A 26,783-nucleotide genomic window follows, 5' to 3' on the forward strand; every position below is an offset into this window, starting at 1 on the left:
ACCCCATGAATCGCAATACGCCAGGCCTCCCTGTCCATCACCAACTCCCGGAGTTCACTCAGACTCACGTCCATCGAGTCAGTGATGCCATCCAGCCATCTCATCCTCTGTCATCCCCTTCTCCTCTTGCCCCCAATCCCTCCCAGCATCAGAGTCTTTTCCAATGAGTCAGCTCTTCTCATGAGGTGGCCAAAGTACTGGAGTTTCAGCTTTAGCATCATTCCTTCCAAAGAAATCCCAGGGCTGATCTCCTTCTGAATGGACTGGTTGGATCTCCTTGCAGTCCAAGGGACTCTCAAGAGTCTTCTACAACACCACAGTTCAAAAGCATCAATTCTTCGGCGCTCAGCCTTCTTCACAGTCCAACTCTCACATCCATACATGACCACAGGAAAAACCATAGCCTTGACTAGACGAACCTTTGTTGGCAAAGTAATGTTTCTGCTTTTGAATATGCTATCTAGGTTGGTCATAACTTTCCTTCCAAGGAGTAAGCGTCTTTTAATTTCATGGCTGCAATCATCATCTGCAGTGATTTTGGAGCCCCCCAAAATAAAGTCTGCCACTGTTTCCACTGTTTCCCCATCTATTTCCCATGAAGTGATGGGACCGGATGCCATGATCTTCGTTTTCTGAATAGATATGCAGATGATACCACTCTAATGGCAGAAAATGAAGAAGAACTAAAGAGCCTCTTAAGAGAGTAAAAAGGGAAAGTAAAAAAGTTGGCTTAAAACTCAACATTGTAAAAACTAAGATCACGGCATCTGGTCCCATTCAGTTCAGTTCAGTCTCTCAGTCGTGTCCGACTCTTTGAGACCCCATGAATCGCAACACGCCAGCCTCCCTGTCCATTACCAACTCCCATTACTTGAAATCAAATAGAAGGAGAAAAAGTACAAACTGTGGCAGATTTTTGTTTTCTTGGGCTCCAAAATCACTGCACATGGTGACTGCAGCCATGAAATTAAAAGATTCTTGCTCCTTGGAAGGAAAACTATGACAAACCTGGACAGTATATTAAAAAGCAGAGGCATCACTTTGCCGACAAAGGTCTCAATAGTCAAAGCTATGGTTTTTCCATAGTCGTGTACAGAAGTGAGAGTTTCTTCTCACAAAGAAGGTTTAGCACTTAAGAGTTTATGCTTTCAAACTGTGGTGCTGGCAAAGACTCTTGAGAGTGTCTTGGACAGCAAGGAGATCAAACCAGTCAATCCAAAAGGAAATCAAGCCTGAATATTCATTGGAAGGACTGATGCTGAAGCTGAAACTCCAATTTTTGGCCACCTGATGCAAACAGCTGACTCACTGGAAAAGTCTTTGGTGCTGGGAAAGACTAGGCAAAAGGAGAAGGGGGCAGCAGAAGATGAGATGGTTAGATATGCATCACCAATTCAATGAACATCAATTTGAGCAAACTCTGGGAGATGGTGGACAGAGGATCCTGGTGTGCTGCAGTTCATGGGGCTACAAAGAGTTGGGCAGGATTCAAGGACTGAACAATAACAAAACTGTAAAGCAGGTATAATCAGATTATAAAGCTGGAAGGGATTTCAATAACACCTTCATTTGATAGACGAGGAAACTGAGGCCAGGAGAAGTGAAATGAAATGAGCTGATAATGGCAGTCAGGACTAACATCATGCTGCCCAGTTTTATGCCATGAAATTTTTACTGCTACTCCTCCTAACTGTACTTCTTCTCCTGCTAACTGCTAAGTCACTTCAGTCGTGTCTGACTCTGTGTGACCCCATAGACGGCAGCCCACCAGGCTCTGCCGTCCCTGGGATTCTCCAGGCAAGAACACTGGAGTGGGTTGCCATTTCCTTCTCCAATGCATGAAAGTGAAAAGTGAAAGTGAAGTCACTCAGTCGTGTCTGACTCCTAGCGACCCCATGGACTACAGCCTACCAGGCTCCTCCGTCCATGGGAGTTTCCAGGCAAGAGTACTGGAGTGGGGTGCCATTGCCTTCTCTGACTTCTTCTCCTACTAAGGTCTGATGATGGGGCTTCTGTACAAGGAACTGCAAGAATTATCTCAAGTATTCCTTGCAACTACTCTTGTGATAGGCACGTTTAAATCTTTTATACATGAGAAAATTGACATGGGAAAAAGGGTAAAGAGAGGCAGATGGTAAGGCCAATTTAGGAAAGGGGCTAGCTGCTAAATCATATTTTGAAAATGCCAACAAAAATTGGCAGTTGCCTTTGCCTCTGTAAGGATTAAATTATTAGCCACTGAAGCCACTGACCTTCAACACATCCTGAAAGGAGTTCAGGGTGGAGATCAGGAATGAGGCACTTTGTGCTCCGGGAAAAACTGGGTATTTTCAGATTTTATGAGCCCAATTCTTACATCTACTCCTATCTAGAAAAGCACTAAGATCATTAATGTTGACATCAGCTCCTTGTGACCAGCTGGAAGCCTCTGGCAAAACGTGTGCTTGACTTCACATATCCCTTTTCGCTAAAATTGTATGTAATACTGACCTCTCTCTGCCTCTCTGGGGGCAGTTTCTCAGAACTATCTGAATTGCTGTCGTCTCCTGAGTAATAGTCCTCATTTTTGTCCCAAATAAAACTTAACCTACAACTCTCATGGTTTTTTTTTAAGTTGACAGAAAACTGGCAATATGTTTGGACAGAGAACTTTGGCAAAACATTCTGAGCTTTTCCTGCCATTCTGAACCTGCTGCCTTCCTTTCTTGGAGGTATTTTCCCTGTGATTTGCAAGAGTAGGGAAGTGTTGAAGCTTAAAGTTGTGGCATCTAGGATTCAATAATTTTTTTATTTTAGAGAGAAAAAAATTTTAGTGCCTACTGTATGTATTCCAACGATTGTACAGAAAGAAGTTATCTCTTTACAAATAAGTGAAAAATAGCAGCTTCAAAGAACATTTCTCGAGGCTTCAGTTCCTAACGAAATAAAATTTGAGAGCTGTCAGTGAGGACTACGCTTCCCGGCGTGCACCGCGCCTCTCGTAAGAAAAACGCCTTCTAACGCTGGGCGGGGACGCGTACCCAGGGGCGCACAGCAGCTCGGGGATTGTAGTTTTCTGAAGGCCCAACCGGGCGAACGGACCCGGAAGCAGCCACCGGAAGTTCCGGCCCTAAGAGGTGGAGTCCGGAGGTGGGGGTGCGGCTGCGGCGGCGGTGGTTGCCAGGAGCCCGCGTTGCCGCCAGAGTACCGTAATATGGCGGGGAGGAGGAGGAGAAGGCGGCGGCGAACGGAGCTGTTTTCAGTCAGTACCAATTGAGCAGTTTGCTTCCTACCAAGGCCAGGAGCTAGGGGAGGAAATCTGCCGGGGCCGTGGGAGAACAGGTGTGTGCCTGAGAGTGGGCTTGACTCAGCGGGTCTCGGCTGCGAGGCCGCAGGGCGGGCTGAATTGGCGCGCTGAGGAGCTGAAAGGAACCCGAGCGCAGGGGCTTCCGGACCTCGAGCCCCCGGAAAGACTCAGGCTGTGTGGAGGCGGGTGCCCCGGGGGCCGGCGGCTTCGGTCGCGGAGGTGATGTTCAGATGCTGGCACCGCCTGGTGGGTCCTCGGGATGGAGCTTTATCAGAGGAGCTGGGGAAGGTGGGCTTGGAGCGCTGGGGAGACGGCAGAGGGTCCCCAGTAAATAAAATCGGACCAGAACTGGGGAACCATCTCCTGTTGATAGAACTGGTTGGGCCATTTTTTTTTTTTTTCCTGGCAAGGGGAGCGTCCCAGGGTGTGCACTGGCCATTTCTGAATGCCAGTTATCACCAGCTAAAGGGCCTAGGCGCATTCTTCACCCTGCGTTTGTGACTCTCTGGGGGCATAAGCAGAAGGATAAAAAAGCAAATTATCTTTATTGGCCCTCATGCTACTAGGTGGTTTCCACCCTTAGCTTCTACCTGGTTATGACCCCAGTTCCCTGCTCCTAGTTTAAGCAAATGGCAGGCGCCTAGAGTTTGACTTAATGGGGAGGGGTATAAACGCAGCAAAATGAGGAAGCTGAGGTCCCCCTTTCCACGTTTTTTAAAAAAATTTAGTTTTTAATTGAAGGATAATTGCTTTACAGAATTTTGTTGTTTTCTGTCAAACCTCAACATGAATCAGCCATAGGTATACATATGTCCCCTCCCTCTTCAACCCCCACGTTTTTAAGTTCAATTTGAATCTTATCAGAAACCAACTGCCCTCTAGGAATTCATAAACTAGTGGAAAAAAAATAGTCTTCATCATTCTCTTCCTAATGAAAGTTGCTCCCATTCGTTGCTTTCTGCATGTCCTACTAATGAATCCACACAGAATCTCGTCAAAGCGATACTATGATTATACCTATTTTACAGGAACTGAGGCATAGAGATGGTAAGTGAATTGCCAAGAACATACAGCTCGTGTGTGCCTGAAAAAGAAAGCTTCCCCGTTTTTTTGCCCCTTTGAAAAGACTGATGGGTAAACAAGTAGCTAGGATGTGTAAACAGGACATGTTCTGTGTTCTTTTAACATTCCCTTCAGTGACATTTCTGATGGAGCACTGATGAGCCCGTAGCAGAGTTGTAAGTCTATGGGGTTTGCAAAGAGGCTCATTTGGAGAAGGATCCGAGTTTAAATGGAGAAGACAGGTCATGTCTGAACTTGATGCAGCCAACAAATTATTAATTCAAGTGGACCAGTAATGCCTAGTGATAAAGTATGGGGCAGTAGTTTGTGGTTGCAGTGGCCTTGTAATCAATGCTCCCTTAAAATAAAACCCTGTTGACAGAGGTAATTGTGGCATGAGAAACGGAGTTCCCTGTTGCTTAATTGTATAGGATTCCGGCTCTCAATTTTTGAATGGTTGCTTTGCAGTTTAGAGGTACCATTTTCTCTGGGAATAGGGTCATCTATGAAACTCCCATTCTCTAAATTCCATTCTTCCTTGCTAGCTTCTTTGCAGTATAGTCCACTGTCTTCTTTTTTCTGATTTACTTTATTGTTTGAGCTAACTATTCTGTTTATTCAATATTTTTATGAAGTGCCTCCTGTGTACAGACTTTGTCCTATGTAATGGGGATTCAGTGGTGAGCAAGACTGAGAAGGTACCTGTGCTTATGGAGATTACATTTTGGTGGAGGAAGACAGACAAAACCCAAGGAAATAAACAAGATAATTTCAGATAGGGGTAAGTGCTATGAAAGTTGGGAAACAGCAGGATAGTGTGATAGTGAATGACGCAGGGTTCATGCTGTAGGGTCACTTGGTTATTTTCATCATCATGATATTAGACTTGTATTTGGATGTTTAATGCATTATTATAGGCCATGTTATGCGGTAATAAAAATATATTGCTGTATGACTGCAGTGTGTATGGCAAACATATACTGTTTAAGGGATGTGAATTTAACTTTCTGTAGCAATGGGGCATGTTTATATGATGTTGAAAGAAATATAAAGCTATTACCATAAAGATATTTTATTTCCTTAAATTTCCCAGACCTTGCATGCTTTGCTTGTATATCCATTGGAAGTATATTACATTCATTGTATGAATAATCTATCTTTGTTTCTTGTAATGCTGGATGCGTGGGTTGTGTTAAAAATTCTTTTGAAGTATTTTAGTAGAGAGGGGATCATTTAACTTGCTCATATCTTAGCTTCTGCCTATTCTAATTTTTAATATATAATATGGGTTGAAGCCTAGACTAAATGAGGCCTGCTTTGGTTATCATGCAGTAAGCTGTTTTGTATTTTATTTTCTTGTTTTATGAATTTAAGTTTGCAAGATAATCTCATTTATACGCTAGAGAACCATTTCTTTGAAATTAAGCTCAATTTGCATAAATGAATATAGAAATAATTAGAATTGATGGGATGATAGGAAGAAGTTTGGCTATTAATAAGACTACCAGTTTGTCAAAACTAGCAATAGATCTTATTTTCTCATAATGTAATCATAATTTCATATATGATTTTCCTTCATTTCCATTTGTGCTATTGTTTGTTCCGGATACGTTATAGTACTAAATTTTTAAGTGCCTTGAGGCTTAGGGCAGTATCATATTGTATCTTATTTCATCTTTGCATATCCCACGTCATGAATTGAATTTCACTTCCCTCTCTTTTTTTTGTTGTTAATTGTTTAAAAATGAACACTTAAAGGAATATTATCGTATTAGTTTTTCAGTTTTCACAATTCATATCCTTGTTGGTTATGAGTCCAGTGATAGCTCTCTTTCCCTTTCCCTTGCTTATTTAGGAAACAATGCCAGACATAATACTGTGAAAACAGGCAATCAAATATTTAACACATGCTGGATGAATGAATTGTTAGCTAATCCTTCCTGGTTACCTTATATTTTCATAGCCACCATCACAGTTTTCCAGAAATTGTGAAATTACTGGACTGATTGTTGTAAGTAGTTTGGTGATGGTTCCATTTTTCAACTATAAAGTAGAATTAATATGAGGGCCAATAGATTCTGTTTTTCACTTCTGATTTGGCCAGTTATCATGGAGTCAAATTATATTCTTAAAGATATGCAAGTGATAGACTGGACTTTGTGGTAGAAGAATTTTTGAAAGTAAATATCTTTCTTATTTATCTAGCCCCCACCCCCCTTTTTTGTTTTGCTAAGGATTCCTACCTTTGTATTATATAGTTTTTCCTGTGATGTGTAGATAAGTCCTGCTGAAGAAAAGATAATATTGTTTTAAAGTCTAAAGTTAGGTTGCATAGCGTTTCTTTTCAGAAGGTTTCATTGCTGAATTTTTTGTGCCTTTCTAAATTAATCACATTTAAAGATTGACTATATACAAATCTTCAGAAATATTTAGTACATGAAGCCAGGCTTAATTGGGCAGGGTCTTGAGGTCTTTTTTGTGCCCAAGAATTAGCTCCTGATCAGGAAAACAATTCTGGGAAGCCCAGTTCTAGAAATTGTGAATTCTAGAAATATTTCAGTGCCCTACAGATTTGCCAAATAAACTAAGATCAGCACATTAAAAATGGCTTTTTTCCCCTGCTGTAGTGTGATTGTGGGAAGATGGAGGAGTATGAGAAGTTTTGTGAGAAAAGTCTGTCCAGAATCCAAGAAGCATCATTATCCACAGAGAGCTTTCTACCTGTCCAGTCTGAAAGCATCTCACTTATTCGCTTCCATGGAGTGGCTGTGCTTTCTCCACTGGTAAATGTTCTTTAATTTTAAATAATTTTTTTTTTTTAAATCGTGAATCAGTAGGGTTGTTTACAGAAAAATAAAAGAAAGGCTTATAAATATCTAAAAGATGCCTAACCCTTTTCAAAAGGAGAGACATGTTCACATAAAAATAAATGAAAGGCTTATAAATACCTAAAAGATGCTTAACCCTTTTCAAAAGGAGAGACATAGCTTTTTTTTTTTTTGAGTTCTGATATATGGCATCCATTTAGAACTCACACCAATACAGAACATTTTCATCACCACAGAAAGATCTCACATCTTTCATCCCAGTTATCAACCCCAACCATGGTTCAGATTTCTTTCACTGTAGATAGTTTTACCTGTTGCACACATCTTTAATCATTCTGGTTCAGAACTTCCTGAATTTATGATATTTTTACATTTAAGAGAAGTAATTACATATTTATGATGTTTTTCAGCTTAATATTGAGAAAAGAAAGGAAATGCAACAAGAAAAGCAGAAAGCACTTGATGTCGAAGCAAGAAGGCAGGTTAATAGGAAGAAAGCTTTACTGTCTCGTGTCCAAGAGATTCTTGAAAATGTTCAGGTGTGTAATATAAGCTCTTTTAAATTATAATTAAGAAATCATGAGGTAAGCATTGATGATATTTTTCAGAAATATATTTGCTTTAGTGGTTAATTACCAATATGCAGTTGTGTTTGAGAAGCTTCGTAATTTGCAATATTCCATTTCAGTTACTCTAAAGAAAATTCATTTGCTTGTTAGTGATGCTCAGTACTTGAATCAGAGGGTATTTAGACAGTGGACCCACACACTGAGTATAGTTGCTTATTGTCTGTGTCTTATGACTCTAAAAACATTGAATTCTCAGTGACAAAATGATAGAATTGGCCATTGTAGTTTACCTCTGAACTAATCAGTCTATTGACTCAGTGATCTTATTCTCATTCTCTGCTAAAGTAAATAACAGCTTCCAATATTTTTGGTGAAAATTCTGATCTTAGATATACAAATGCAATTTAGATTACATAACAATTTTCTTGATGCATTTTAGATACAAATTGAAACTATTTAAACCACACATCTTTACCTTTTGCAGTTACTTTAGATTTGTATAAACAATTGGTTTTAAGTTCTGGATCGTTTCATACTAAGAAGAAAAACTGAGTAATTTAATTTCTGCCATATGTAGCACTGTTTTTCTGGTTACATCTTTTAATTCTTTTATAATCTTAGAGGTTTGTGGTTCATGTAATTCATGCTAGATGATATTTCCCACTAACTCTACCTTCCTTTCGCTGTGGGTAGTTGATCTTAATTTGTAAAGTATAATTACTCCTCATATTGAATTTAAAAACTATAATGAGTAGCACAACAAGGGTGGGTTTTTGATTTATTACATATTTCCTATTTTTGGAACAAAACTAGCATATTATTCTTGGTCCATTGAGGGAACAATTCAAATATATTACTAATGGGATTATCGTTGAGTTTAAAAACTTTCTCTGCATGTACAATATAGAGTAATGAATTAATTATGCAGTTAGAGAAATTTTATCTTACACAAGAAGCTTTCTAAGGTCTGTTTTACCTGTAAAATCTGTGATTTTGTGGTAGATTGTTTTTGTTGTTGTTATTTAAATTGTATAATCAAAGGCTTATATTAGTGATGTATAAAAAGGATGGGTGCTGAATATCACAGATGTGTAATGTTTAGCTATTTTGAGGAAATAATTTTACTTAAACCTGTGAACACGTGTCCTGAGTATGTATTCCTTTTATTTTATTTCAGTTGTGAAGTTGTAAGTATATCTCATTGTATTGTTTATTGCAGAGTACCTGGAAACAATTGCATGTCTTGGGATTTGTAAGCTAAAATAGGAGTGCCATGTTGTCTGAGAAAAAAAAAAACACAAAACAGCTTAAAAATCTTTTAAAATTCAGGATTCTGGAGTCTGTATTCATAAGATAATATGGTGATGATTTTTGCCAGTTTCATGTATGCTTGTATAATCTTTAGAATTATGCTCCGGGAGTTGGTAATGGACAGGGAAGCCTAGTGTGCTGCAGTCCATGGGGTTGCAAAGAGTTGGACCCAACTGAGCCAACTGAACTGAATCTTTAGAAAACATCCTAGTTGACTTTTTACTTAAAAATAATAGATCCAAAATGTAATTTTATTTTTTTTTTCTGTTGAATCTTGTGTATACAATTGTTCTCTTTAAGTTTTTTTTTTTTTATTAAGTTTTTAACTTTGCTTGTTCAAAAACTCATTCGCAGGCAGTTGTTTTAAGTAGTCATCAGTTAATCAAATTGGAATTTGCTTTAATGTATTGAGTTTTAAGTTTTTATTTTTCAAGTATTAAACTGCATAGCTGAGCTATCATTTACCACAAATTTGTCTCAACATACAGAGGGTTTTAGTTAAAATTGGGAGCAAGCATATGGGAGGCAAGAGTCTTGGTACTGGATTAATGTTGCTTAATCAATATCCTGGGCAAGTTAGTCTTTCTTAAAGAGGAATCATTTAAGTAAGGAATTTAATTACTTGCTATTTATCTTACACATTGTTATCCTTAGATGATAGTTCTCATAGGAGAAGCAGTTGGTGATGTTAATAACATATAACCAGAAGAAAGTTATGGAAAATACTTCTATTCCAAGATTAAATTGCACACTGGTATATGAATATATATGTGTGTGTGTATAGATGTGTACATACATTCATAATTTTATTAGATTATTTAGATGTTACTTTTTTTCTTATAATCTTTTAATAAATAGTCCAGCATGACCAGTAGATGCTTTTTATAGTAATTTGTGCTCCATATGATACAGAATACCATGGAAAATGTCATCTGAGCTTTTGTTTGTGTTTTTAAATATTAGAATTCTGAATCTTCAGTTTCAGTTTTGCTTTAGAAAACAATGAAATCAAAGGCTTTTTGTGTAGTGATGAAATGTTAATTTTTATATTTCCTTTTTCAGGTTAGAAAAGCACCTGATGCCAGTGATTTTCATCACTGGGAGACTGAAACAGTTTACTCTAATTCAGAAGTCAGAAACTTGAATGTTCCTGCTACACTTCCAAATATCTTGCCAAGCCCTACTGAACACTCTACTTTAGCAAAGTTTGAAAAGATAACTGGAATTTTGCCATTGAATAATGAGGATCGATTTAAATCTAATAGAATAGACTTAGCTAGGGACTCGGAAGAATTGAGTTATCTGAAGCAATGTGATAGTTCAAATATTAGCCAGGCAGAAAATGAAGCTTCTTTAAAGACTTCCTCAACAGCAGCACAGGAGACACTTACTTCTGATGTTCTCTTTCCAACAAATGAAGAACAAGATCCATCACTTTTGGAGGAAGTTACTCCGGATCCCTACATAATGAGTCTTCAGAACCTGATGAAAAAGTCAAAGGAATATATAGAAAGGGAGCAGTCTAGACGCAGTCTGAGAAGTAGTGTAAAGAGGAGTGTTAATGAGAGTCATTCAGACAAAGAAAATGATGCTGTTAAAGTGACTGACAATGGAAAGGAGAAGTCCCCGTTGATAGGCAAACACTGTGGTTCAGTTATTCCTGACAAACCAAGCCTTAATAAATCAAATGTTCTTCTCCAAGGTGCTTTCACTCAAGCAAGCAGCATGAATACATCTGTTTTAGGTAACTTTTCTAAAGTGGACATATCTATACGAACTGGCCATACCACTGTTTTAGAGACTGATTCTAATTTCCAAGGCATTCCCACTTTTGTTACTGAAAATAATGTTATCAAAAGTCTTACTGGTTCATATGCCAAAATACCTAGCCCAGAGCCAAGCCTAAGTCCTAAAATGCATCGAAGGCGTTCTAGGCCATCATCAGCATGTCATATACTTATAAATAACCCAATAAATGCTTCAGAATTAAGTCCTAAAGGGAAAGAACAGGCAGTAGAGTTAGTTGTTCAAGAAACTGATGAAAAAACAAATGTACCTGAAACTGTGCCAAAGTTACCAGTTGATTTATCAGGAGTTTGTTCAAGTAAGGTTTATGTCAGCAAAAATACAGAAGCCATACAGGAAATGGTTTTAGGTAAATCAAATCAGGTATGTCAACCTTCAGGTAATCAATTAGAAAATAAAGTTATTCATGGACTTGCTATCATGGAAGGTCAGTTAATATCTGATGCGAGAGGACCGCACAGAGTGGACAGTACATGTACTGCAGGGGAAAGATTGCATGAGCCATATGCCACCAGAGAGTGTGTTCTGAGTCAAAACTTTGGTAGTGTGAGTGGAGTCAAGTCAACCAATGTGTTAGAGAAAAACTCCTTCAATTTACAGATGGAACTGAATAAGTCTTACGATGTAAAAAACCCATCTCCTTTACTGATGCAGAACCAGAATACCAGACAGCAGATGGATACCCCTACAGTGTCCTGTGGAAAAGAACAATTTTTGGATAACAGTTTTGAGAAAGTTAAACGGAGACTTGATTTAGATATTGATAATTTGCAAAAAGAAAACTACCCTTATGTTGTAACAACTGGAATAGCTGAACAGGAAAGGCAACATTTGCCAGAAAAAAGATATTCTAAAGGATCTGTCTACATCAAGAATAAGATGTTAGAAAGTAGTTCCAAAGGTAAGAAGACTTTGCAGTGTTTAATATCTGCCAAACAGATGGCATCTTTAATACTTTTAATTGACAATATGCAGAATAATAATAATTGTCTTCACCTGTTCAGGTTACTTTCATTTATCAGAGAGCATAATTAGCTACAGTGTATTGCCACTTGATAGGCTTTCTTAAAGGATTTTCTTATTTAAATTATAAATCTTTCACAGTCCATTTAGTATTAATAGAGAATATTGTTAATGACTGAAGGAAAAAGTTCTTGCATGAAGCATCATTCATAGTTTTAATCCATTGTATTGCTGTTATGTCTTCCTTTATTTTCACCAATATTCCTTCCAGTATTTTCACCAGTTTGCCCTTTGATTTGTAATGAGATGCTTATGCAGTTGGCCCTTTGAAAAGTGAAAGTGTAGTTGCTCAGTCGTCTCTGATCTTCGTGACCCCAAATGGACTGTATCCCACCAGGCTCCTCTGATCATGGAATTCTCTAGGCAAGAATACTGGAGTGGATTGCCATTTCCTTCTCCAGGGGATCTTCCTGACCCGGTGATTGAACTTGGGTCTCCCGTCTTGCAGGCAGATTGTTTACTGTCTGAGCCACAAGTTGGCCCTTCAGTAAACACTTTAACATCAAATTATTAGAGAAAATAGCACTGATAAGGCTCGGTATATTTAGTAGTGAAAATTATTTCAAAATTTCTGTTGCATCTAGTGTTATATTAACAGCAACTTGTTAAAACAAGTCTTATTACACCTTACTTTGTTGTTATGATTCGTAATTCTTCATTACTGATAGTAAAGACTTATAAATCAAGTAAATTAACTTTTTAGACACAGACATTTTAACTAATGTGATATATAGCCTCCTGAAAAAAAACTATATTCTGTAAAATTGCACACTAAAAATAACAAAGTTTATCAGAAAAATAGAGTTGGATTGGGGCAGATCCTTTAATGCATGTGCAGCTTTATCAGAACTCTAATAAAGAAAACAGTTGATACTTGAGAAGCTGGCTTGGCTTCTCTAAATAGATGACACAACAGGCTAAGGCTGTCTTGGTGAATACCAAAAGTACAGGGACTAACTAAGTGGCAATTTTGGCATAAGAGGAAGGCCATGTGTGGGAGATCAGGCTGGTCATGGAGGCAGCTGGGTTGTGGTGGTGGTGGGCATGGGAGGCAGCACAGTGTGCTGAGAGCTGCCCATAGCTTGGCTGTCTACCTTGGGACACCTCCCAAAGAGGGAGCCCCTGGACAGGCGCTCATTTATAAGTTTTTAAGGTAGAGCTGAACGGACTCCTGCTATTGGCTGAGTGGTTAAGTGGAGAGCCTTTTTCCTTTCTTGCTGAGAGTTAACTATTCTACTGCTTTTCCAGCTCCCCCTGTCAACCTATAAAAAATTGCCCATGTACAAATGCCAATTGTTACAGCTGAATAAAATGGATTTAGGAACAAATTATTGGACTACTACAGGAGTAAGACAAATATAATTATTTTCAATGAAAATCATTGTGTATTTGAAAAGAAGGATTCTTTGAATTTAGGGGAATTACAGTGGATCCCTGAATATCTGTACTACGTCTGTGTAATACTTGGTATTTCAACATTTCAGAGTATCTCACCACTTTCTGTTCAGTAAGTTGCATAGTCATACTGATTTAATATATTTTTTAGTAATTATATGGAATTTTAGTATTTAATCTTTTTTGGAACTTTATACTGAGTAGCTTTACACTATCAAAGCATTTATTTAAAAGAAAAAGCACAGGCTAAGCTATAATACTAGAGACCCTGGAAAAGGACAAGAGTGAAGAGAATAAATGGAGGTGAGGTGCACACGAGAACCACATCTTGAAGTTCATTGGAGTAAGGAGAGTCTGGATGGAACATACAGTCTTGTCTCCATCAGTTCAGATCATGAAGGGATCTGTTGAATAGTTGGGTGAGGGTGATAAGATACAGACCTTTAGTAATCTGAAATGAAAGGAGAACAAAAGAGAATGTGGTTCAGAATGGTGATCTGGCTGTATCTTGATTGTACTATGTTGGATCCAGGAATATTCTCTGGTTAGAAGCGTAATTTAAATTGATGGTATAAATCATCAGATATTACTAAATTTTCTAAATTTGAGGGGACATGTTTTTTTTTCAGAAGGCGAGGAGATACTAAAAAGCAAGATACTAGCTTTTGAAGAAATGCGGAAGAGACTAGAAGAACAGCATGCCCAGCAGTTATCACTACTCATAGCTGAGCAGGAAAGGGAACAGGAAAGACTGCAAAAGGTGAGGAATTAAAATGTAGGGATATAGGGCTGGTGAGTGGAATTTTGGTCATGTAGAGGATATTTGTAATTGTTACTTATGTGTATCTTACTCTAAGGGGGTCATTGATTTTGTTACATGGATGGTATTTTTATTGCCAAAGTATGAGTTACAATATTTAGATGCTTATCTAAAAGTAAATGCATAGTTTATCAAAAGGATACTTAATTGAATCCTTGATTCAAAATTTTTAATAATTTAAAAGGTATTTTATAAGTAGATGCTGAAATATGCCTTCTGTAAGGGTGTATTAGAAGAGGAAGGACACTTGTTTTAAGATTATTACATTTTAGAATCAGTTAAACAAATTGTCAATTTTATTTGAGGGAGGAAAACCTAAAGTAATAATTTGCTGATAATCATACATACTTTTAGCTAAGCCTAAAATGATACTCTTTGGAGATGTAATTAAACAAAAGAGCCTACCACATTGTAATAAACTTAATCTGCAGGACATAGAAGAACAGGAGAAAATGTTAAAAGAGAAGACAATAATTACAGCAGAAGCCTCTGAATTGGACATTAGCAATGCTGTGGACTTTGGATGGAGAAAGATAAGTGACTCTGGTTTACTAGACACAGTGCTGTCTCAAGTGGACTCACTCCATACTTCGAATTCAAATAGTTCTGGTAAATATTAAAAAATCATTTAACATTTAAGAAAATTATCTTATACTAAGATATTTTGTTTGGCACACTTTAAAATTGTACCTCCTTTCTATTAGTCATCGCATGTCCAACCCGCTGCTATTTGCCAGCTGCTTACTAATTGATGAAAAATGAAATGATAGCAGCGAAGACCAGTGAGCAGGTGTTCATGAAGAAAAGCCACCTTAGCAAGGAAAATATCAGGAAATTTGACTCAGAGCCCAGTCTTTGTTCACTCATGCAGCAGGTGATATTCTTCAAGGGAAAACTCAGTTTGCTATCTCCTGGGTGATGTTGAATTACATCTCATTTCCCAGCCCCAGTAAGAGCTTATCTTCAATTATCCTGAAATGCTCTTTGTGTTGAAAAGATCCATCTGGTGTATAAGCTTGAAGTCCATAAATATTTTAAGTCTTCATGTGGATCAATTTCAGAGGAGTTGTTATTCTTAATGAGTGTCATGTTTATTTGGATGTTCTGTGTATTCTAATTGTTTTGACATCAAATACAATACTATGTGTATGTTTCTCAAGGTTTCACAAGTTCTGCCCTACAACATAGCTTTGCTTCTGCAAATGAAGTACCATTCTACCTCTGGGGATCATCAAGTAGTGGCTTGACCAAACTCTCAGTAACAAGGCCTTTTGGAAGGGCCAAAACTAAGTGGTCTCAGGTGGGCAAACTTAATGATATATGCATGCATGTCTGTCTGTCTTTTTAATTTTATTTTGTTTTTGGCTGTACCATATGGCATGTGGGATCTGGCATGCAGGATCTTGTTTCCCTGACCAGGGATTGAACCCAGGCCCCCTGAAGTGGAGGCACAGAATATTAACCACTGGACCGCCAGGGAAGTCCCTAATCTATCTTTTTTAAAGAGCTACATTATCTTAGGTTCTACAAGTGAACCATAAATATTTTGTGATACATCAGAAGCTTAGCTTTTATTAGATATTAAACAACACAGCAAACACATATAGAAGAATTTCATATGTACAAACTATTCATTGTAATAGATAAGAAAACAGTCTTGAGTATAATGTTCAGGTTATTAAATTGTTGTGTCTATACTATTTCTAGGTTTTCAGTCCAGAAGTACAAGCAAAATTTAACAAAGTAACTGCAGTGGCAAAAGGATTCCTTACTCGTAGGCTTATGCAGACAGATAAGCTGAAACAACTTCGACAAACTGTGAAAGTAAGAGGATTGTGTACATTGTATTGCATTTCCATCTCAGTTTCTATCAGTGTTCTGACACGGTTGACAATTGAGTTCAGTACTTAGGCAGATCAAATACTTTCAGTCCCCTTAAAGGCTTAAATTTTAGAAATTGATTAATCTCATTCAGATAATTTTTAAAAATAGGTGAATGAAGTAGGTTGTGCATTTTTTGTCTCACTTTAAAGAGAGTGCTGTTTGACTTCTGATGTAATAGTTTTATTTGCGTACTTACATTTGTTTTGACTGAAAAAAAGAACACAAACTCCAGTGATCATGAAATCTTCCTAGAAAAATGAAGGAGCATTTCTTTTTTCAGGATACTATGGAATTTATAAGAAGTTTTCAGTCAGAAGCACCTTTAAAGAGAGGAGTTGTTTCAGCACAAGATGCTTCTCTTCAGGAAAGAGTGTTAGCTCAGGTAATGCATGTGTCCTCAAGGCTCTTAGGAGATGGAAATGTTTTATTTCTCTCCCTTGATTGAACCACTGAAAGTAGGTTTCAGTTAAAACTTTAACCTTTTTCTTTAAGAGTACATAATATTACTGACCTCTAACCTCATCTTTTTAAAATTGGTATAATATTTTCTTCTTTTGAACTTAGTTGCGAGCTGCCCTGTATGGCATTCATGACATATTCTTTGTAATGGATGCAGCTGAAAGAATGTCTATTCTACATCATGATCGAGAAGTTCGCAAAGAGAAAATGCTCAGGCAAATGGTATGTTTCATGGGTTTTAAATTAGTGAATGATGAAAAACACATTGCTTTCCTTTACACTCACAAGATACTTCTCATAGCAAATATGTGGGTTTTCCTCCCACACCAGATCTCTGACACCAGCTGGGTGTCCTATGATTCAGTTCAGTTCTGATTCCATCTACCTGGTGTCAGTGTCAGATGCTACAAGATAGGGAGACATTCATATAAGACTGCGCCCCTCTTGAGATGCCAATCTCAGGTTCCATGTTGTATTTCTGACCAATTGGCTATAAATTGGGGTTCCCATGAACACTTTCTCTACTCTGGTTTGAAGATTTTTCTAGAATGGCTTACAGAACACAGGGAAACCTTTGCTTACATTTAATGGTTTATTATATAATAAAGGATACAGTAACAGATGAAGAGCCAGAAGGAGAAATGCACAGGGTGCGGGGTGGAAGGGTCTTGAGAGCAGGAGCTTCCATCCTGTGGAGGCTGTGCGCCACCTTCTCAGCATAGGGACGTGTATTTTGGGTTTTTATGGAGGGTTCATCATGAAGGCATGATTGATTATTGACTCAATTTCTAGCCTCAGTCCTGCCCCAGATGATAGGGGGTGAGACTGAAAGTTCTAAGGCTGTAATCATGTTGGTGTTTCTGGTGACTAGCCCTTATCCAGAGACCCTCAGGTTTGTCTTATTAGAACAGAAGGTGCTTTGGGAAGTTCCCTGGCAACCCAGTGGTTAGGGCTTGGTGCTTTTACTGTCAGATCCCAGGTTTGAAAACAAGAAAAAAAAGAGGATGCTTCTGTCACCCAGGAAATTCCAAAAGATATAGGAGCTCTGTGTCAAGAAACAAAGTCCAAGATTGAGCATTAGGAAAAAAGATGATCCTGTCACTCAGGATATTTGATTACAAGAGTTTTAGGAGCTTTGTGTCAGGAACTGGGTTCAAAGACCAAATATTAATAGGAACTAGGGGTATATTTATTTATCTATCTATAATTACTTCACAATGAGGTTCTTCTGGGTTTGGAGTAATTGATACTAAATATCATTCTTTATTGATTTTAGCACCCTTCCTACAATTCTTAAAACAGAGTTCTCAGGATTACCAAAAATAGTTAAATCTGTAGACAAATTGAAAAGAAACTGGTAAAAGGATTATATACTGTTTTGTGATTAGGTTTTTGAATTAAGCATGGTATGCTGCTTGGATGACTCATTAAAAAACTATTGACTGTTCTTGATTAAATATCCTTGAAACTATCATGTGCATAGTTCCTCTTTTATAAATGAGAATTAGAAAACAGGCTCCAAATTAATTTGAAATACAGTTGCTCCTTGAACAATGTGGGGGTTTAGGGGTGGCCCACTGTCAAAAATCTGAGTATAACTTTTGACTTCCCAACAACTTAACTACTTAATAGCCTACTGTTGATCAGAAGCCTCACCAATAGCATGAACAATCAACACGTATTTTGTATATTATATGTCTTATATACTGTATCCTTACAGTAAAATAAGCTAAAGAAAATAATAAAGAGAACATATATTTACCATACTGTACTGTATCAATACCATAAATTTATGTTGTTTGTTTACAAGATGAATCCTGTCTTGCAGTACCTACAGCAGTATTGTCTTTTATGATACAAAACACTGAAGATGCTATATGTATTACTAACATTAGACATAAAAAATGAAAAGATAACATGTAACATGAAGAAATTCATGTTTATTTACAGGTATAATGATTCATGCATTGATAATGAAGAGACAGCAATATGTTTGATTTCTGGGAGCCTAGTATAAGCACTGTGATTACTTCATAGTAGACTGGCCTGTGCACTAAATAATGTGCTGCTGTGCTGTGCTAAGTCGCTTCAGTTGTGTCCGACTCTTTGCGACCCCATGGACTATAATCTACCAGGCTTCTCTGTCCATGGGAGTCTCCAGGCAAGAATACTAGAGTGGGTTGTCTTTGCTGTCTTCCAGGGGATCTTCTCAACCCAGGGATCAAACCTGAGTCTCTTATGTCTCCTGCAGTGGCAAGTAGGTTCTTTACCACTAGCACCACCTGGGAAGCCCACACTAAAGAATAAATCGTTATAGTTATGACCTACAGTGTTACAGCTATGTTCATAATACAGTATTGGAAACGGTTAGCCTTTTTCTTTTTTAACACCATTTACCTGTTATGATATGCTGCAGTTGAAAGAGAAGAGAGCAGGAGGGAGGGATAAAGAGAGAGAGGCTGGCATATTATATGGTAATGTAACTTTGAAAGCAAAGTTATAAAACAGAAAATAAACACTGATTTTATGTGAAATAGTCACACCTTATGCTTATAAGGATAGACCAGTAGATACATATATTTTATGCATTAATGACATACTTAATTTTTTTGGACATTTCTAGGTTATACAGTTCATCTTTGAGTTTTTAAAAATTATCACAAATCTCAAAAAAATTTCCAATACATTTGTTGAAAAAATTCTGGATATATGTCACCTGGGCAGTTTAAACCTGTGTTGTTCAAGGGTCAGCTGTATATCAGAGTGTTGGAAATCTGTGGTTTGAATCAGTGATCTTAGTGGGGTTGGCAAAAGAGAAACAAGCCAAATTTATATTATTGGGAAAAATAATTTTAATTAATTTTGAAAAATCAGATTGTTTCAATTGTAAAGACTAGGTTAAAGTTCAAAATGTTAATAAGAGAAGTCTTTCCATACAATTTGAGATCATCCTATACTATAATACAGTGGTATTACTGATACCACTAGAGCTTCATGTTACTTTTGTCTTAAAGGATAAAATGAAAAGTCCACGAGTGGCTCTTTCAGCTGCAACACAGAAGTCTCTTGATAGGAAGAAGTACATGAAGTAAGTTTTTCATGCCTTGTCACATTCTAATTTCATTATTATCAGGCCAATTGATTTTAAGCATCTGTTGGTTTGTATTTTCAAATTAGAAATAAAGAACAATTGACTCTTCTTCAACTAGGGTGATAGAAGTTCCCTTGTATAGAGAGTTTTATTAAAATCAGGTGGGAAAATCTGGTTTTATCTGTAGATAAATGTATTAATAAAGTATGTCAACGTCAGCTTGTATAATTGATAGCTAGTCAAATAATCTTAAAAATACTTAATCCTTATGTTCAATGTTAATTTTATCTTTTAAATATATTCTTTTTCAAATATTCTAAAGACTTCATAGTGGGAAAAACTTAATGCAAAGAATATTCTGAAACTATCCTATTAAAACTCTTCTTTCTTAAAATTTGTCTTTAATATGCTTATTATAGGTCTTCCAGTAGTATACTGACTTTGAAATGATTTGTTTCTGTCATCCTGTATCACATTTGTAATCATGTATTTTCTCCCTTTCTAAAAACATTATTTGTATGTCCTTATTTTTATATTGTGTTAGGGCTGCAGAAATGGGAATGCCAAGTAAGAAATTTCTGGTTAAGCAAAATCCTTCTGAAACAAGGTGAGAAAAATCACAGTCTCACTGAGAGACTATTTTTTAACTATTAAGGAGAAGAAAATTTTATAAATCCCAAGCTTTTTATTAGCTTTGTTCTCCTTTACATCAGTAAATCTCTCCCTGTTGAGTTGGAGGCCGAGAGGATCAGAATCCACAGTAATACCTGATCATGTGCAAGGTCATGTGTCAGACCAGATGTTCCTGGAGCTTTCTGTAGGACATAGAAATTTGAGCCCCATATGTCTTTGAGTTCAGTTTGCAGTCTCAGGGATCTTGGATATTTACTTTAAAACCTTAGAAGGTTAAACTTAATTGTGACCTGTTTTGTGCTCTTTGTGTTTTATTTCTCAGATGTTTGAAAGGAAAAATTGGCTTTTGTAAAGTACACAAATAAATTATCTAAAAGCACAGGGTTAATACTTATGTTAGATATCTCCTGATAAAAAAACCAAGGTTTGGCCTCTTGGTGAGCATTTAGGCACCATATTAATATGCTTTAATCACTTCGTTTTCCTTTGTGGTAAAGTATAGGCCAGATCATTGCATAGTTGGCTTCTTCCTCACTGTTTCTTTCATCTATTGAAAGATAATAGGGGAAAAACTGAATTTATCCTGTTGATTAATTTTTATTTACTTTGTCAACAGAGTCCTTCAGCCAAATCAAGGACAGAATGCACCTGTTCATAGGCTACTGAGTAGACAAGGGTAAGAATTCAACACACATGGGTATTTAAAAATATTCAAATCGAGATTAGATCTGAGAGGGAAAAATAACGTAGTGCTTTTTATGTAAAAGATAATTATTTTAAAATATGGTCTTTTTATAGCATTAGGAAGAGCTTTTAATGTTTTGTTCAAAGATAACCCTTTGGTGTACTGTTGTGTATTATATTTTAATTATCATCTTTTGTTGGTGTGTTTTTACTTTTCATTTCATACCATTTTGCTCATTAAATATAGTAAACATCCATATAGTACGTTCAGCATCACCAAAGTGATTCTCCAACAAAGCATAAGCTATAGTTTAGTGGTTATTGTCTCCTGCTGAAGCAAAAGTATAGTTTTCTTACTGTGCGCATGCATGAGACTTAAATTCTCTTCAAGCTTATTTGTGCTTTGAACAGTTGATGCAGTATGGTTGCTTTTTTTGAATGTTGAACATTTAGAACTTAATGCAAGTGACTTATTAATTTTTTTATATTCAATTAGAACCCCTAAGACATCAGTGAAGGGGGTTGTGCAAAATAGACAGAAGTCTTCACAGAGCAGAGTGCCTAGCAGAGCGCCTGTTTCAGGTGTGTAACAAATTCCTGAAACCTGTTCGATAGAAAGACGTGCACAAGCTGCCCCATAACGCAGGCCATACCAGGGGGATATGGTGTCTTTCCTTGCCACCATAATTTTGGCATATTCACAGTCGTTCCTACTGGTGATCATTTGTATTAGTATCTTATGGCAGCAGGAGGTCTGAGTAAAATGGTGGTTCAGTGTAAATTCCATGAAGATACTATGTATTTTTTAATTTGAAAAATTTGTAGAATTATACACACTTAATTCAGAAGAGTTTTTATAAATGAGTAAAATATAATGATCTATCCAAATCTGTGCATGTCTATTCAGTTTTGGGGCAGTGCATCCCCCAGGAATATTTGTATCTGCACATAAGGGGAAGAATTTTTCCCTCTGACTACAGGGTCACATGTGAATATGCCAAGTGCGAGGGGGTAAGGGCTTAATCTTTTGCTCAATAAGAAGCTTGAGCTAAATGTCTTTATATTCATTACTTGAGAATTATTTAAGGATTAAACAAAAAAATGTGTTTTGAAATCCTATTTATGGTGGCAGAAAGACAAATTTGTTGTTGAGCTGATGCAAAACCTTTAAGCTAATGTTTTAATATTTTTAGCTACCTTTGTTAAGACACTATGATAAGCTCACCAAAAATTATGTGATCCATTAAAAATACTTGCAAACTGTTTTGCTTTAACTAGACTGCTTTCTAAACTTTTAAAAGAAATCTAATCACCAGGCAAGGAAAATTAAATCTTTAACAGTTCTAATCTTCCTCTTAATATATTTTAGAGCTTTTATTGCTAAGTGATTTCCTCCAAATTAGGAGGGAACAAGCAACAAATTTTTTCATGTTATTCACATAAGTTCAAAGAAGGAACAAGATATTGATCACAACTTTGAATTGATTGCTCACCTTTTGCATGTATAATAGTTTAATTCATAATGTTGAATATGTAGATAATTTAAAAGGTCATCTTTTGGAATTCACTGCGAGTGACAGTCAATGGAGCTGTTTTAAAGGGATTAGAGAGTTGAAAATCCTGCTTATTCCAGAGGTTGGATCAGCTTGTTTGAAAGATAACCATTTGGACCAAACACCAGATCTGTTGCTTGTGAAGTTTTGTGAAATTTTAAGACATTTTCAGTTTTTTATCATGTTAGCATTAAATAATTTGATAAATCTAGCTAGTTGGCAAGTTATTGAAGAATAAGTTTTGTTTTGCTTAGTATTATCTATTCCCACAGTGACTACTTTCCATATTCTTTTCTCATGCATTTCATCTCCACTATTTGTCACTTGTGAACCTATAAGAAAAATAGCAACTACTGTTTTCTTTTCAGTAATACGCAACAGTATAAGGGATGAAAAGAAAGTCATTGCAGTTAATGTGTACAATGAAGTTCAGTACTTAGAACTATTGTGGTTTAAGTGCATTGCAACATAATTATTAATAAAAATATACTTAACCCTTAATTATACATGTTCATTCAAACATGTATAATTAATATGTATCTAACAAGTACAAAAATTCTTTCCTATTTTTTCCTGAAGATTTATTTATACAAGAGTGCATATTTAGACAATTGAAAAAGACTAAAGAATTTTATCCTTTTAAAATTTCTGTTATGACTGACTAAAATTCTGTGAATCTCAACACAGGGATCCGTAGTTGCTTTTGAAAAGACTATTCTGTCTTCCTTAAATTTTTAATGGCCTGGATTATGTTTCAAAGAAATTTGAAATTATGCATTGATTTTACCTACATTACATATTCTAATAAAAGAACATACCTTTTATTAAGCATTTTACAGAAAGTTCAGTTTTGTTAGACTATCAATCTCTCAGCTTGAAGTAGAGTTCTGAGGTGTTTGAACTGCAGTTTGCTGCAAAGCAGTTAAAGTTGTTCATAGTTTTTACAAACTAAATTGCAATCTCTGATCTCACATATTTTAAGACATATTGTTTTATGTCTTGTGCTTTAGAGTTTACAGTGAAATTCAAAAACTGATTAGAGTAGGAGACAGTAATGCAAAATGGTTAAATAAAATAATGAATCAGGTGGAATTGGATTCTCAGAGTTTCTACTTCTTATTCTGTTGTTTATACAAGTGACTGGTACCCTTAAAATAGTATAACAATTTTGACCTCATGATTATTTTACATAAGGATTAAATATGTTAATGTATTTTGCTTAGTTCAGTGCCTGGTACATAGTGAGCAGTCATTAAATGGTATCATTATAGAAAAACCGACACTGAGAAATAATATTAGTTTTGCTCTGTTTCCAGGAGTATATGCAGGAAAAATCCAAAGAAAGCGGCCAAATGTTGCGACAATTTAAGAAGACAACATTCATTAGGATAAAAACGGGGGGAAAGGTTAGGATTCATATTATTTTTCCTGCTCATGATTTTTTATTTAACTCTGGCCTCTGTTTACACAGGCAAAGTGATGTCAAAGGGCTGAGAAATCATCTGGATATTTTGGTCTCTTTCTAACCACCTCCCCCCCCCCCCCACCTCAAATTTTCCTCTTAGTATCAGTTTTTTGTTGTTGTTCAGGCACAAAGTTGCGTCTGGCTCCTTGAGACCCTATGGAATATACCCCCCAGGCTTCCCTGTCCTTCACTGTCTCCTGGAGTTTGCTCAAATTCATGTCCATTGAGTCAGTGATGCCATCCAACCATCTTACCCTTTGTCTCCTCCTCCTGCCCTCAGTCTTTTCCCACATCAGGGTCTTTTCCAATGAGTCTGCTCTTCAGTTTTGGGTGAAGACAAATTAGTGCTTAGTAACTGACTCATTTTTGTCCTTAACCTGTATAAGTTTATTTTATTACTCAGGTGTCTGTTGAGAACCTTTTTGTAAACTCAAAGGACATTTGGGTTTATTTCTATAAAATATTGAAAAGGTGTGATAAATTATAAATAAGTTCTGAAATACAAAGTTCATTCATCTTAGCACACTATTTGATAAATTAGATACTGTTCTGTTTAAGAGGAAATTATTGCAGAAGAATGTTTTTCTTTTGTTTTATTACTGCAAAAACTGATTAATCTCTCATATTCTTGGATTTATGATGTGATCTCATAGGATAACACACTTGCCTGCCTATTGTGGTCTACCTAAAATGTACCACAGAAGTAGCTGGGTGTCATCATTTTGGTCACAAGTGTACATTCTTCTCAAAAACTAGTTGTCTTACAGAAATGTTAGGCTTAATGTACGTTACCCCAGTAATATCAGAAACATTTCTACTAAACTATGAAATCTGTTGAGGGTAACAAATTTGGGGAAGATAGCACAATCTTGAATGTAGTAGTGCTTAGGAATGAATGCATTATTAAATCTATTTCTGTAAAATAGAATAACATGTTGCATGCAGTTACATTTTCTATTTAGTCTGTTTATTTCTTCATACTCTGCTTTTTTTTTTAGCATGCTTGATTTAGGAGAGGAATAAAGGGCTATCTAATATGATAAATTCAGATTTTCAAATGGGATGATAATACTCTAGTTGAAAGGCTGCATTACATGAGACACTTATATTTAAGGTTTTTCATCACTAACATATTCATTTAAAATATAAACCAAAAAAGGTTACCAAGGGAACATGACTTTATAAAAAGAATATTGTTGTTAATTTATCAAGCTATTTCCAAAAGGGCTTTGTGCTTCTCACGTAAAATTGGGAACATTTATGTGTGCATTTAATCTTTCTGACTTGAATATTAAAAAGATACTGGTATTTTGAAAATGCAGACTGTATGTATTCTTAGTATTCTCTTAAGGATTTTGAGATAAGGATGGTTTTCTTCGATTTTCCACTCCTTTTAAAATTTAACTTTTCCATCCAACTGTAGACAGAAAATTGTAATCTACTCTGGGTGTAAACTTGATTTTCTTTATTGAAATGTATCATTTATTTAAGGAGTGAATCAGAAAATTAGAAATAGAACACAGTCAAAAACGTCTGAATTACCAATTTATATTTTTGGGCAAAGTATATCAAAATGATCTTAATATGATAAATTGTGCTTTATCATTCTGAAAACTCAGGATACAGATTACTTATCATTGTGGGTCTTTCCAGTATGAAAGATAGATGCTAAATGTTTTGTGTACAGTAATGCAGATTGGCTATAACAAATAGTGTGTTTCAGAGAAAGTTAAAACTAGTTTTGGATTAAGGATGCAGAACTTGAGTTTTTTTTTTAAGGGTAAAGCTTGCATATTTTACGAATTTTTTAATGTTCACAGCTTTTTCTCATAAAAGTGCCAGACATTGTTTTGTGCTTTTAATGTGCTTTTTATTTATATATATTATTTTTATTATTTTTACTTTGAGTGGAATGTCCATTAATGTAAATTATATTTATTTTTATACTTTAATTTTCACTAGTTTTGCTTCTAGGCAAAAGGCAAAATAAATTTTTCATTGTAAAAGAAATTTGGTGTGATTTTTTTTTTTATTACCAAAGAAAGGACTTTTGAAAAGTATGTGACCAAGACATTAATACTTTAATACGATGATTTTTTACAAGACCCGTGAAAAATATGTCGCACTGTTTAATATGTAACCTGTAACAGTGCTTAGCCCAGCATCTGATTTTACATGAATTGGACTTCTCAGAGGGCAGAAGTTTACTGGAGCTGGAAATGTCTTCAGCTGGAGCTGAGCCAGTGGGAGAGAACGCTAAGGTTGAAGCTCACATCAAGCTGCTAATTTTGCAGTGTTAAGACTCCAGCTCCTGATGCTGCCTGACTGTCTAATGTGAGGATAATCCAATGGTCCTTGTTTTTACCTCTTATTGAGGAGACACTGTGATAACCTGCATGGCAGTGTGAGAAGAGCCCCTCCCTTTTCCTATGGCTACCCTTTATTGTTTATTTCATATATTGGGAATAATGAGATGGCTGGGAACTCTTTATTATTCATATTGAGCTGAAAACAAGGATCCATTTTGGAGATGAAGATCTTTTTTTTGTTAGGTGTCACTGTCCCATGAACAACCACACACAACTCCCCTTCTTTCCCTGAAATGAAGAGTAGTAGTTATAAAAAAAAAAAAGTGAAGTTGGAAAGGTATTCCTAACAGACCATAGTGAGCATACATATAGGTTTAAAAATAATTTTGAAAAACAAAGGAGACTTTCAGTCATGGAATACAGCAAATCAGATTGGGATATGGTACAGTGGTGTCACATTGGTTAGGTTTTAAAAACAGGTCTGAGAACAAATGGTTAGGTTTTAAAAACAGCTCTGAGAATAAACACATTTAACCAAAGTTATACTTAACAGTAAAATAATACCTTTTCATTTGTTTAATCTGTTTTTCGTCAGTTTCTTGAGG

General features: G+C 36.2%; 1 protein-coding gene across 9 annotated transcripts; it reads left to right on the forward strand.

The window, feature by feature from the left end:
• Positions 1 to 3,112: 3,112 nt before the first annotated feature.
• Positions 3,113 to 25,879, forward strand: CCP110 (centriolar coiled-coil protein 110). 9 transcript variants are annotated; one of them, XM_061401284.1, is made up of 18 exons: positions 3,113 to 3,321; positions 4,984 to 5,129; positions 6,204 to 6,359; positions 6,976 to 7,131; positions 7,587 to 7,715; positions 10,119 to 11,763; positions 13,913 to 14,040; positions 14,532 to 14,709; positions 15,261 to 15,400; positions 15,808 to 15,924; positions 16,265 to 16,366; positions 16,549 to 16,665; positions 18,644 to 18,700; positions 19,458 to 19,531; positions 20,079 to 20,141; positions 20,784 to 20,843; positions 21,348 to 21,433; positions 23,721 to 25,879. In XM_061401284.1, the coding sequence occupies exons 4-18, from the start codon at positions 6,991 to 6,993 to the stop codon at positions 23,771 to 23,773; spliced, it is 3,090 nt and encodes a 1,029-aa protein (XP_061257268.1). In that variant the 5' UTR covers positions 3,113 to 3,321; positions 4,984 to 5,129; positions 6,204 to 6,359; positions 6,976 to 6,990; the 3' UTR covers positions 23,774 to 25,879. The 9 variants fall into 9 exon arrangements, with proteins under 9 accessions (XP_061257268.1, XP_061257269.1, XP_061257271.1 ...); XM_061401279.1 differs by having other exon boundaries at positions 3,114 to 3,321; positions 13,910 to 14,040; XM_061401281.1 differs by having other exon boundaries at positions 3,114 to 3,321; positions 6,312 to 6,359; positions 13,910 to 14,040.
• The last annotated feature ends 904 nt before the right edge of the window (positions 25,880 to 26,783 follow it).

The sequence above is a fragment of the Bos javanicus genome, chromosome 25, assembly GCF_032452875.1.
Source record: "Bos javanicus breed banteng chromosome 25, ARS-OSU_banteng_1.0, whole genome shotgun sequence".
NCBI classification, from domain to species: Eukaryota; Metazoa; Chordata; class Mammalia; order Artiodactyla; family Bovidae; genus Bos; species Bos javanicus.